Below are 13,641 nucleotides of genomic sequence, written 5' to 3' on the forward strand. Positions count from 1 at the left end.
ATAATTTTGATGAATGTAATTTAGACTACAATCTTCAGCTGTATATTATTAAATTTTTGTATTTTTCGTATATAAAATTATTATAATATATAAGATAAGAAAAAAATAAGGTGATATTCCTAATAATAGATAATATGTTTGATTCGACTGATTAATATAGGATAAATATAAAATCTTTTAAAGAAAAAGGGAATAAAAAGATTTTATAATTTAACAGTTTTTTTATTATTATAAAACTATTATTAGATAAATTGTATTTTTATTATTTACAATTAAGTAAAATAAATTAATGTACAATCCTAAACGTGTATGGTTCTTTCACAAACAACTTAACAAGTATAGAGTAAAAATAAAATAATAGAGTAACAGACAATAAGAAAATTGAGCATGTATAAACAGGAGAGAAATAAATAAAAATATCAAGGGGACGCTTTCAATTTAGTCTGGCTTAACTATAAGGAAACGTATTGGTTGTTTGGTGGTATTTTTCGATGTGAGTTCTATGGAGGCTTTCTGAAACAAACAAAAAAAAATATTAGAGATGTACAGGGTGTCCCACTAAGAATAGCTCTCGGCTGTATCTCGGAAAATATTAGCCGTAGCGGCTGCGGAAAAAAATATTTATAACTAAAGAGGCTATGGGAAATTGCTGGAAATTATTTTCAAGTTTGTAGAACGGCCGCTAGGGGGCGCAACTGCAACAAAAAATAAGAAAATGGAGTTTTTACACAATTTTGCCTAGATAAGGTGTACTATAAGTAATAGCTCCATAATCTTCAGGAAATTTTGAATATTTTTTGTTAGAGCCATTTTCCCCTATCTACCAAAATAAAGTGGTGGGGGAAGGTTAGATCTGTTTTTATTTGAATATTAATAACTCTGGACTGGATGATTAGAATCCAACAAGCGAGGGCTCGTTTAAAAGAGTGTTTCTTACTCTATATTGTACCATATAAACAATAATAATAAGCTTTTGAACGTAGACGCTAGGGGGCGTTGTCTTACAATTTATCAAACATTGCGGGTTTTTAAAAAAAAATAAATGCAATAGTATATGTAATTTTAGCTGATAGTAAAGAGTAGTAAAAGCTTAAAAAGTCAGCGAAAACCGCATCTTGATATCTTCTTTCAAACCGAAGATATTAGCAAAATTATAATAAATGCCAAAAATAGCTTAATTATATCTTATGTATTAATAACTAATAATTAAGATACCGTCTTGATCGAAAAAAAATGCCCATTCTAACCTGGAAATGACGATCGATGACGTTTAGTATAATTTTATTTTAAAATCGACGATCTTATACCAGAATATCATATCGTCAGATGCCGTTTTTATTCGATCATACGGTATTAATAATAGTGAACAAGAAACGATGATTCAGTGAAGTCATGGTAGGCTTTAGAAAAAAAGGTGCTGTTGACGTAATAATATAAACGTCAAATTGTTATTAGATCAACATTTTGATAGTCTTAGCAGCGTTTTTTATCTTTTGATTGCTTTTTCAAAATGCCAACAACTTCAACTACTTCAAATAATAAAGGCATTTTGAAAAAGCATTTAAAAGATAAAAAAAAAACGCTGATAAGACTATCAAAATGTTGATCTAATAACAATTTGACGTTTATACTACTTTATTTTTACGCGAAAAACAACATTTTTCCAAAGCCTACCATGACTTCACTGAATCATCGTTTCTTGTTCAGTATTATTAATATCTTAATTATTAGATATTAATACATCTGGTATTCTGGGTATATTATTCTGGTGCGGTATTCCGTCGATTTTAAAATAAACTAACTGTTTCTATCTTATTTTTTTTTGTTAAAATGGGCCTAATCAAGAGGGCTACTGATACTGTATTGTAAAAATACGGTAATTAAGGGCTTATTTCTTGGTATTTATTATAATTTTGCTAATATCTTCGGTTTGAAAGAAGATATCAAGATGCGGTTTTCGTCGACTTTTTAAACTTTTACTACTCTTTACTATCCGCTAAAATAACACATACTATCGTTTTTTTTTTTTTGAAAAAACGCGCTATGTTTGTTAAATTGTAAGAAAGCGCCCCCTAGCGTCTACGTTCAAAGCCTTATTATTATTATTTTTATGGCATAATATAGAGTAAGAAACGCTCTTTTAAATGAGCCGTCGTTTGTTAGATTCTGATCATCTAGTCCGGAGTTATTAACAATTAGATAAAGATAGATCTAACCTTCCCCCACCACTTTATTTTAGCACATAGGGGAAAATGGTTCTAACAAAAAATATCCAAAATTTACTGAAGATTATGACGCTATTATTTACAGTACCCATTATCTAGGCAAAATTCTGTAAAAATTCTATTTTCTTATTTTGCATAGCAGTTGCGCCACCTAGCGGCCGTTTTACAAACTTGAAAATAATTTTCAGCAATTTCTCAGAGCCCCTTTAGTTACAAATATTTTTTTCCGTAGGCTTTACGGCTAATACTTCCCGAGATACAACCGAGAGCTATTCTTAGTGGGACACCCGGTACAATTCATATTAGGAATGGGGGTATGATCTTAATAGTTTTCTCTATGTACTACATAGGGTATAATGGTGTTTTATGATGGCGTTTATATATGGAATCTGAAATATTAATAAGGTAACTGTAATTTTATTTATTACATATTCCTTATGTCATTCTATGCAAATATATATGTACACTGTACACTATGTCTCGACTTTTTTGTTAAAAAGTAAATATATGCAACTATACTACTGGTAAGTGTTGGTGTGTTAGTGTTAGTCCAGTCAGTAACTCACATGTCACTACGTCAGTCTCTTCAGTCCATCCGCTGTCAATTCATAAGAATGAGACTTAGCCACGTGGTACTCTCCCTTGGAAGACGGTCGACTATACCTCACTTCCGTGGGAGCCCTTTTCCTTTTTTTCGAAGACGATATCCTGGTACTCGTACTCTTGTATCTGCTAGAACCTCTAGACGACCCTGAGTGACTTTTTGATGAAGGATACGAAGATTTTAAACTCGAATATCCATCCCTGGATGTTTTGAAACTGCTTGGTATCCTCGGAGTTTCCTCTGGAAGGAAGTTAGTCAAAGATGACAAAGCTGGATCAGAGTTTTGAATCTTTGAAGGTGATTTTTGTATATCTATCAGTGCTGGGGAATATAACAAGCTCAAACTCGAAGGTTTGTATCCCGTATTAACCTGTTCTTTTTCCAGAGCGTCTTTAAGAGCTCCCAGACTCTGAGGAGCGTCTTTCGGGAGCTGGATCTTCGAACTAGCCACCGTGGCACCCTCAGAAAGCTCCCCACGAGTCAGTTTTACTTTGTGCTCGTAGTTATTCGTACCTTGGGCAGCTAGATTCTCTTGGAAGTCGTCATAACCATCCTGTTGCTGGGAGAAATCAACTCCAAAAGGCACACTGTTCGAAAGGGAATTGACATTAGTCTTTGAAAAGGTGAGATCGAGACTGTGAGTGTTCTGTTCTCCGATGGAGGGTGCTGCAGAGTGCGTTATTGGTGCAGGAGGACCAGGTTCAGCCTCGAAATGCGGGGGTGCAGGTGGATTTAAAGACGAGTGACTGTCTTCGGGTGTGAACTGGTCGCCCTTTCCATCGTAGGCGGCTGGTGCTGCGGGTTGTTGCTGGTGGCCGCCGGAAGAGGACGCCAGTCCTAAAATTTTACCTACAAGATTGCCGACGCCTCCGCCACTGCCTGACGAGGAATACGAGGTTGCTGCGTGGCCAGATACCTCTTCGGATTTGCTCTGGGAAGAGCGGTATTTGTCCTTGTTTGGAGCAATGCGTCTGAGGACTATTAGTCCTTCTGATCCGTGATGAAGTTTGGCTAAGATTAAAAGAATATATTAAATTAAAACATGGTTTTTATTATTCTGAAACTTATAGTGTGATGCTTATGATTGTGAAGTAATTTGTATGTTTTTTTTTGTAAGTTTATGTAGGTAGCAGGTAGGTATTTAAGTGTCCAGTAAGAGAGAGTGTTTTGTCAGCATAGTATATATGTATAGTAAATATACTAAAAGTAGTGAATTTATAGTACGTATTGATTGCAAAGTCATATTTGTAATTTCAGCGATTTTTAATTGTCTGTTGTGTGTAGTAGCGCGTAGGCGAAACTTTTACCAGAAATATAAATAAATAAGTTTGTTTTTCAAACGTCACAAAATTATTAATTTTTGCGACGTGATTGGATTGACAGTATAAAAAGTAATTTTAACGCATAGGCATAAAAATAAAGCACTTTTACGCCTAAGCACATAAGTATGAAAATATATTAATAGTTATTTTTTATACAAGACGATAAAATGGTATTTTATCGTCGATCGAAAAGATTAACTCACGAGCGATGAATGCAATTTTATCGTCGTGTATAAAACAATATTTTTTTCCATAGCGAGTTACGTTCATGCCCTAGACACTCAATGGTAATTTTATAGAACTCCAAATTTAGTTTCTTCCGCATCGCCAGACGGCGCAAAAGAAATTAAAGTACAGGTTTCTAATTTATATATGAAGATGAAGACAGTCCCTATGTTGACTATTGTCTGTGGTCTAGTTTTTGTCTAGTTGACATCATGTTGACATGTTGACAAAATGTTGGTGATCCGTCAAGTTATTTTTAAATCATTATTTTGATCATTATTTAAATAATCATTAATTCAGATATTCCTGATTTATCGGAAAGTTCGGCGATTTCAGTGATTTGTGTTTATAGTTTGTGTTTTTATTAGTTTGTGCATTCTGATATTTAGAGTCGATCATCATTTTCGTGTTAGATACTAAACTTTTTATTAAAGTCATTCTGACATTTTAGAAAGTATAAATTTATGAACCAAATAAAAAAAAATAGTTTAATCATAAATAAGTAAGTACATAGTTGGTAATATATTGTATTTTTTGTAACAGTTAATTAGTAGTCTATAATATTTTTGCTATATAATTTATTTGTTAAATCAAAAAATAGGCGCTATGTGCTCTATTGTTGGTGTTTAAAATGTATGTATATATTTTAATTTTGTTTTAATTATGTTACACTTCTAATGATCTAATAAAACATAAAATGCAACAAAAAAGTCTATATTTATTATTTTATATTTTACAAGGAGTAATTTTGAGCTTGAATAACGTTACCGTTTTAGTTAGCGTTAATAAGTAACGGAACGCTAAAATTATGTTATGCCAAAACTCTCCATTAGTTTCTTCCGGATCACCAGGTGGCTCTAAATGACGGACCCATTTGTTTTATATCAGTGTCCAATCTATCTCTAGTACATGACATTAGTCTATGGTTACGTTTTAAAAAATATTCAGAAATTATTATTTCAAGGAATTTAATACGAGTAGAAAAAATATTGTGCTGGGTTGGCGTTGGTTTCTATGTAATTTGACAAATAAATAAAGCTGTCTCTTCAGGTCCGGATTTCCGCCTAGGCCTGCCAGGCCCGGGCCTAGGGGCCCAGCTAGCCTAGGGGCCTCATGCAATGAGTGGCGCGCAACTTTTATATATAAGCTCCAAATTGGCTATGACATGGGGGGCCCCAAACGTCAAGGCCCTAGATGTCTAAGTCCGGCACTGTGTCTCTTTAGCTGTCAGTTTTGAGCCAATATTTTTTAATTCTCTTTCGTGTCGATTGCTGATTGAATTGGAACCAGAAATGGCTCAAAACGAAATAAGTAAATTACAAACAGATATTCAGGCTGAGGCGACAAACGCCATATCCAAACTACTTCCATTTAAATCCGGAATAACTTATGAAAAGGAATACAAACATTTTAAAAAATGGAAGCAATTAAAAAACGTGCGAGAAGAAATAAAGTTTTTAACCTATCCCTCGCTGTTAAAGTATCATTTAGTCTACCCTTGCGGTTAAAGTAATATTTTGTCTACTATTTTTGATCGATATAAGCACCATATTTTAACAATTGCTATGGAAAAAAGTCTTTTATCTATGACATTATTAAACTGACATAAAGTGTCAAATTCAAAAAGCGCAACCATAGTTTCTCGATATTAATTACGAACAAGGTATTACTTTTAAATATGTTTATATTATTTAGAACGTTTGAAATTGTTTAAACGTACAGCCTGGTCAAACGTAAAGCCTCGTCACAAAGTGTCATTTTTACTCCTAATAAAACAATATACTATTATTAGAGTATTATAATTAGTAACAGTAGGGACTAAATTAAATTTTGTAAACCTAGTTCCGTTTAAGAATTATTTTTTTTTAAATCGATATTCAAAATATTTGGCGAATGCGCTAGAATACACAAAAATATTTGAAATATTAGAGTAAAATTGATTTCGTTTGCCGCATAAAATTGTTTTAATAATATTTAATATAAAAATGAATGAATAAAAAAGATAATTTTTTGATAAAATCTGAAAGTGTTATGAGGCGTACTGAAAAGGGATTATTCAACAAGTCTACCATCTGCCTCCGTGGCGCAATTGGCTAGCGCGTTCGGCTGTTAACCGAAAGGTTGGTGGTTCGAGCCCACCCGGGGGCGAAACTTTTTTTTATTTTTTATTTTTAAAAATATATTGAAAATACCTTTTTTATCATTTATCTCTTAATACGATAAGCAAATTTTACATAAAAAATTTTAATCAATAAATAAATAAACTAATTAATTAATGACTAAAATAACTATTATGCCTAAATTGGAATTTGCCCAGTATAGCCTAATATGTAGTTAAAATAACTATTGTACTTTAAATCAAATTAAAACTTGACCCAAAAATTTATACAGGGTGAGACAAAATTAATATTGAACATTGGTCACCTCCCAAAGCAAGTTACTCTTTTATTTTAAATGAAACACCTAGTATATTATTCCAATATTTAATGAGAAATTCATGTCTCTTCAAAATATTATTAAGGTTGCCTACCCCTCAAACAAAGATTTTCCTAGATATTTTCATTTTTATGATTTAGTGTCACTGGATCTTTATTATTTGATAAAATCTAGGTGGCTGTGATATGTCTGACGTTACTTCAATATATCTGTCTAATTAGTCCAATTCTAACAACTAGTTATCATTTTGTTTCAGGTAGAAAGAAAAAAAAATCAGAATTTTGCAGAAAATGCAAACTTATTGCTGCAGTGTGCATTCATCAATTAAGAGAATACTTAAGATGTTTATCGGGATATGTTAAAGACAGTGTTTACAAAACATGACCAACTATCGTCGACAACATGAGAGAAATGATTATGTTAATATTTTTTTCAAATTACGTTGAAAAACAACCAACTTAATTACCTCCGCGTAAGACAATGGACTCCTGTATATTATCGTTTGATAATAAGTAAATTACTAGATAAGAAAAAAAAAATAACATGTAGCTACTATTATGAGGAGGGTGTAAATCTTCTTAAGCACACCATCATTCAGTGCCTATTTATAACATCTATGACACAGACGAACTGCCTTCTACACTTCGGTGTGAATGTATTTTGAAATAATAAACATTCGGGCACAAATTACTTGATGCCGAGATTTATAAACATTCCCTGACCAACCATCTAAACATCAGGTCTTATTAGTCATTAATAAAGCCACATCATAGTTGTTTAAGTGTTCATTTTGGTGTTTCAACGGAAATGACATGCAAATCTTTTTTTAAATACTTATCTCAGCCACGGCTGAAAGTGAATTCGAGAGAACAGCTGTGTGGCATGCACGACTCATCTTATCGATAAACAAATAAAATATATGCATATAATATGTAGAAAGTTCGAAAAGTGAAGAAAACTTTAAAATTTTTGATAGGAAACGAAAGTCTGACCTTTGAGATTAAAAAATTATTAATTTGATTAATTGTTTAAACGTGATGCATTAATATGTTTAAAAATTAAAGATTGTAATTAAGAAATTATTGTTATTTATTGATACTAAATCATTAACTTGTTGACGCATTATAAAAAAATCCATATATACCGTCAGTGAGATCATAATGCCCTTCATAATGACTTTCTGGGCCATAGCTTCCTCCTGATGCCGATGAAGGCGGAGCATCGTACACTTCAGCAGCTCCACTTGGGGCAGAGTAACTTCCAGAAGTTCCATAACCTATAAGTAACATTGTTTTGCTTAAATATCATATAAAAGTAGTTTTAAATTGTCGTTCTCATAGTTCTCCGACGTCTAAAACAATCGCATTTTCTAAAATGTTTACCCATTTATCTATTTTACTAATTTACTATTTTACTAATTCAAACTTTCTATATGATTATTTTTTAATTTTTACGTATGTGATATTCTTTAAAAGGAAAGAAACGATTGCCATACCATTAGTAACATCTACAGATGCATCAGCAATACATATATTTTTATTAGATTGCATTAAAAAAGCCTTTTTTATTTTTCTCTCTAGAGTGGGAACCAATCAAAGACATCTAACTAAAGGGAAGACACAACAGTCAAGTCATAAAACTCCATAATTTATTTACAGTCATACATATTTAAATACTTTTATACAGGGTTGTTCACTACATACGACACGGAGTATTGTAGCTAAACGATGAGGTTTTTACAAATTGTAAGTTTTGGGTTCGATGGAGGACTATTAGAGGTACAATTTAAAAATAATTTTACAAGATACAGAGTGTCCCAAACAAGTAAAAAATATCAAAGTTGTATTTTTTTAAACGGAACACCCTGTATATTATTACATTTTTAGTTTCTACGATTAAAATAAAGGTAAATTTGATTAGGGTTTATTATACTTAAACCTTACCGTTTTTATTTTCAATTTTGTGAAATTGCAGTAAAAAATTTAAGGCTTCATTTCTCCAAACACATTAAAGTTTTTAATACTAAATATTTACTGAAGTTTATTTGTTGATCAGTTATTGTGTTGCAATAATAAAAATAATACTACCTTATACAGAGTGTCTAAAAATTTATTTTAAATAATTATCAGCTTCAAACGGCAATAACGTGTTTAATTTAAATGGAACACCCTGTATATTTTACGAGAATCAGATGCTCAATTTACTATCAAATTGTATTATACCATTTTTTACCTATCTTTAAGTTTCCGTAGAAAATGCATTTTCTTGTAATTTTGAACTTATTTATCAATATACCCATGGAATATTGACATTTTAGATTATTTTTAAAGATGTACCAAATTTTTAAAGAGTACAGATACTAATATTGTCGATATAATTCGGTTATTTCACTAAAAAATAAAAAAACTCTTTAAATATTTGTTAAAGAGGACCAATTAATATGATTCTAGTGACTGTTTGCGTTGATTAATAATAATTGCCCTAAATACTAAAAAACTGTGTTTTGTATATGTATTTGACAGTGTGGTAAAAAGTAACACCTTAAAATGATATTTCATTTTTTAATAAATGCTTATTTATAACAACAGAGACGTTAATTTTGATAACTTATTATTATATTGATTTCTGACTCAAATCCACATTTATTTAGAATAATTTATTAACGAACACAATTAAGTATGTAATTAATTAGTATATGGGCGGAAATAATGGTGTTATATTTAATTAATGGTATACTCTTTTATAAAGATTTAAATAGTTTGCTTTTTGGGGTCCTAGATAGTTAACACCTTGAACAACGACGTGGAAATAAAAACTAGAATAGAACAAGCGAGAAATGCATTTTTAAAAATGAAGAACGTCTTCCAGAACCCCAGATTGGACCTTGAGTTGAGAACTAGGCTCGTTAAGTGTTATGTTTGGTCAATCCTATTATATGGAGCAGAAACATGGACACTGAAAGTTCAAGAGATGAATCGCCTCGAATCGTTCGAAACATGGATATATCGAAGAATGCTTAAAATTCCATGGACAGCCCATATCACAAATACCGAAGTCTAGAACAGAATAGGCAGAGAAAGAGAATTGCTCAATATAATAAAAATAAGAATAACATCATACTTAGGGCATATATTGAGAAACGAAAAATACCACTTCTTACAATTGATAGTTAAGGGTAAGATTGAAGGAAAGAGAGGTCTCGGCAGGAAGAAACTATTTTGGTTGAGAAACATCAGAAACTGGACTCACCTAACTTTTGAAGAACTCATAAGGAAAGCCGAGAATCGTGAAGATTTTGCCAATGTGATCGCCAACCTCCACGAAAGAGACGGCACGTAAAGAAGAAGATGATAACATTGTTGTTTCGTGTGAATTTCTGTTTTCTGGGATAAAATTTAAATAATTTTCTCTCGTTTAAGTTAGATGTCTTTAGTATTACTATTTATCGGTCTGGCTTACCCGAATGATGATACGACGAATGCGTTTTGGGCGGCACCAGCACAGCTTTCTGGATAATGCTCTTCCCTATATCTGTGACTTTGTCGCCTCCGGCCGCGAGAAGTTTGCCTCCCCCCGAAACCACGTAACCGCTACCTTTGATTATTTGCCCTTTGATGGCCAGCACTCCACCCTGAATGGCTTTCACGGCTTGCAGCAGCGTATTGAGTACGGATTTCTTCAGGTCCCACAAGTTATATGACGGTTTCTCGTAAGTCTGAAAATTATATGTATATAGTTGAAAGGATTATACAAATTTAAATGATTGAAATTATAATTTCATTTGATTAAGGGTCCATTTTACTAGTCCGAAAAAGTGGCAAAATAAGCGTTCGGCATTTAACGTTTTATGTCAAACTGGCTAGGTATTTTGGTTTGATTTGGCAGAAGGAAATTAGAGATAAAGGATTATACTATATCCGTATTGTACACTGATAAATAAAAAAAATAGACTTGAACTAAAGTCGTCATCGTTCTTGAAAAAAAAAGAATTAGTGGCAAGAGAATTTATTTTAGCGTAAAAGAAAATATTTTGCCTGAAGAAAAACTCTCTTAACTCAAGAAAGCTGGTTCTCTTGAAAAATTCGAAAATTTCTCTTGAATCTACTTTCATTCAACCAAGTGCAACTTACTTTGTTTTAAGATAATAAAAAAATACGCTAGGAAGTACTTCATTCAAGAAACATGGCCATTTTTCCAATAGCTAAATACTCTTTTGATGAAAAATAATAACGACACGCAAAGACGATGACGAAGGACGGTATATACAATCAGTCGGCAGTCCGATCAGTCGTACGTCGCATTTCATAGGTCGCACATCATAGTACGCACGGGTTTTGTTGCTTGGAATTTTTCATTTGGAATTTTGCATAGGTAATTTACTTTTTAAACGTATATCGTATAACAAATTAGTAATAGTTATTAACATGCATTTGTCATTTTTTATGTACAAATTTTAGAATATATGGATTCTTTAAAGGAGTTTCTGAAAAAAATGGAAATTAGATCATTTATTTGTTATATTTGAGGGTAAGAGACATTTACCTAATGCACCTATTTAGATAATGCATGCGTGACTATAGATAGAATAAGAATATAGGTATCAATTTTTTTATGCAAATAATTACAAAAAATTTAGAATTTCAAGTCGTCGTATTAAAAAATTCAAAATGTGACCAAAGCTAATAATTTTAATAATTTATTTGCTTTACTTTGATTAATCGTGATGTAACATTTTTTTTGTAATTTGTAGAGTGATGAACCATCCCAAAAAATACCAAGGAGTGAAGAAGCAGAAATAACTACTATCGAGGAAAATAATATCACTTTACTTACTACAGACCAGGAAAACCTAAATTTATCAGAAAATAATATACCACGTAATATGCCTGTATTTGATGTATAGGCTTCTCTTAGATCAAAATAAATTTTAGTTGAGTCAATAGTATTCGCTATTGGTTTAAGAAAAGTGTCTCTTTAATCAAGAAATGTCCCTTTTCAATCAAGAATTTTTACATGAATCAAAGAGACTATTGTTCTTGTAGCAAGAACTTCTTTGCATATTTATTTTGGGTCAAGAGTGAAATACTTTGGACAGATAGATTCTTCTATTCTCTAAAGTATTTTTTTAAAGCTTATGAAAAGATAGTTAATGCTTTGGGCAAAGAAACGTCGTTCTTAGCCCTATTGAAAAGCGCCAATCTTTTGGGTCAAAGTCATATTTATTTCGACTGAGAGATCCTTTTTTCAGTGTAGCACATTTTTCGCGTTCGTCAAGAATGTATACTTTCTCCGCTATTATTTAATATATATAGCGAATCAATTTTTCGGGAGGCCTTGACTAGTAGAAAGGAGGGCATCACTATTAATGGGCAGGTCTTAAATAAAATGCGGTTCGCGGACGATACCGTCCTTATAGCAGGAGGGTCTGCAAATACTTCTACAAAGACTAAACAACACGTGTAGAGTCTATGGCCTGAAAATGAACACTAAGAAAACTAAATTTATGATAATCACTAAGAGAGAAGATGTCCAAGCCAATGTTCTAATAGATGATACACCTATGGAGAGAGTACAAAAATATAAATATCTAGGCAGTTGGTTGACCGAAAACTTGGATCAATCAGCAGCAATAAAAGCTCGAATAGAAATAGCCAGAGCAGCCTTTGTAAAAGTCAAAAAATGTCGCTGCAGTGGAGACATCAACTTAAAGCTTAGATTAAGAATGCTAAGGGGTTACATATTTGCAACTCTACTCTATGATTCAGAGGCTTGGACACTTAAAAAGGCCGAAATGGAGAAGCTTGAGGCATTCGAAAGACGGTGTTATCGGCGTATGTTGAGGATTGCACGGACTGACAAGGTTACAAATGTAGAACTGCGACCCAGAATTCAGAAGAGGGCGAAGAGGTGATTAACACTTTTAAAAAGAGAAAACTTGAGTACTTTGGACACATAATGAGAGGACCTAAATATGCCCTGCTGCAGAACATAATAGAAGGAAAGATAAAGGGCAGAAGGAGCCAAGGAAGAAGAAGAACATCATGGCTCAAGAATTTGAGAGAATGATTTGGAATGACTTCAAACCAGTTATTCAGAGCAGCCGTTAACAAAGTTAGAATTGCCATGATGATTTCCAACCTCCATTAGGAGATGGAACCCGAAGAAGAAGGGCACATTTTTAGACAACTTCTTTATCTTTAAGATGTTGATCGTCAAACATCAACAAAATATTTCTTATGTTTGGAGTAAAATTTTCTCGAAAATAAAGATATAATTTAAAATTTCCTTACAATACGGAAATAGATTGAAGTTTTGTGATTACAGTAATATATAATTTAGATGGTTTTATAACAAATTGCTTGCTATTTTGTGGCAAATGCTGAAGCTCTGCAATCCTTAATCAAGCATTAATCAAAGCACGTGTTTTTAGTATTTTGGGTGTGGCCAAGTGTGGCTTAACATAACAGGATAGGGCTAAGTCTTAGGCAGATTTCAGAAATATAATATATATCTACTAGATGGCTACTAGATGGCTCTGGCTACTCGATGTTCAGTCGTTAATACACACCGCCCGGAACAGAGAAGCAATGGAAAATGTTATCGCAAACATCCATTAATGGATCTGCACTAGAAGAAGAATATATATTTCCTTCGGCCAAACACCCGCTTTACCCGATACGTAACTACAATTATTAGATTTAGTTAAATAAAAAATGAATTTTACGATTTTACAAACTATTTTTTCCTCAAAAAAAAACCAGACTAGAAAAAAAAATACTAGACAGATCTATTAGTTAAAAGTTAAGTCGATTTTTTTACCACCATATTT

At 32.4% G+C, this 13,641-nt stretch overlaps 1 protein-coding gene and 1 non-coding gene across 2 annotated transcripts in view; one reads left to right on the top strand and one right to left on the bottom strand.

The window, feature by feature from the left end:
* Positions 1-276: 276 nt before the first annotated feature.
* Positions 277-13,641, bottom strand: part of LOC115885651 — a 32,107-nt gene continuing 18,742 nt past the window's right edge. Inside the window, exons 4-7 of the mRNA XM_030904627.1 lie at positions 10,272-10,527; positions 7,957-8,088; positions 2,792-3,840; positions 277-513 (exon numbers count right to left, since the gene is read on the bottom strand). Coding sequence (XP_030760487.1) covers positions 2,798-3,840; positions 7,957-8,088; positions 10,272-10,527 — 1,431 coding nt within the window. The 3' untranslated portion in view covers positions 277-513; positions 2,792-2,797. The remainder of the gene's footprint in view (positions 514-2,791; positions 3,841-7,956; positions 8,089-10,271; positions 10,528-13,641) is intronic.
* Positions 6,451-6,524, top strand: Trnan-guu. Its single transcript has one exon. It is a non-coding gene; the product is annotated as a tRNA-Asn (tRNA).

Source organism: Sitophilus oryzae, unplaced genomic scaffold (assembly GCF_002938485.1).
Source record: "Sitophilus oryzae breed Bouriz unplaced genomic scaffold, Soryzae_2.0 scaffold_410_pilon_pilon, whole genome shotgun sequence".
In the NCBI taxonomy this organism is placed as follows: domain Eukaryota; kingdom Metazoa; phylum Arthropoda; class Insecta; order Coleoptera; family Curculionidae; genus Sitophilus; species Sitophilus oryzae.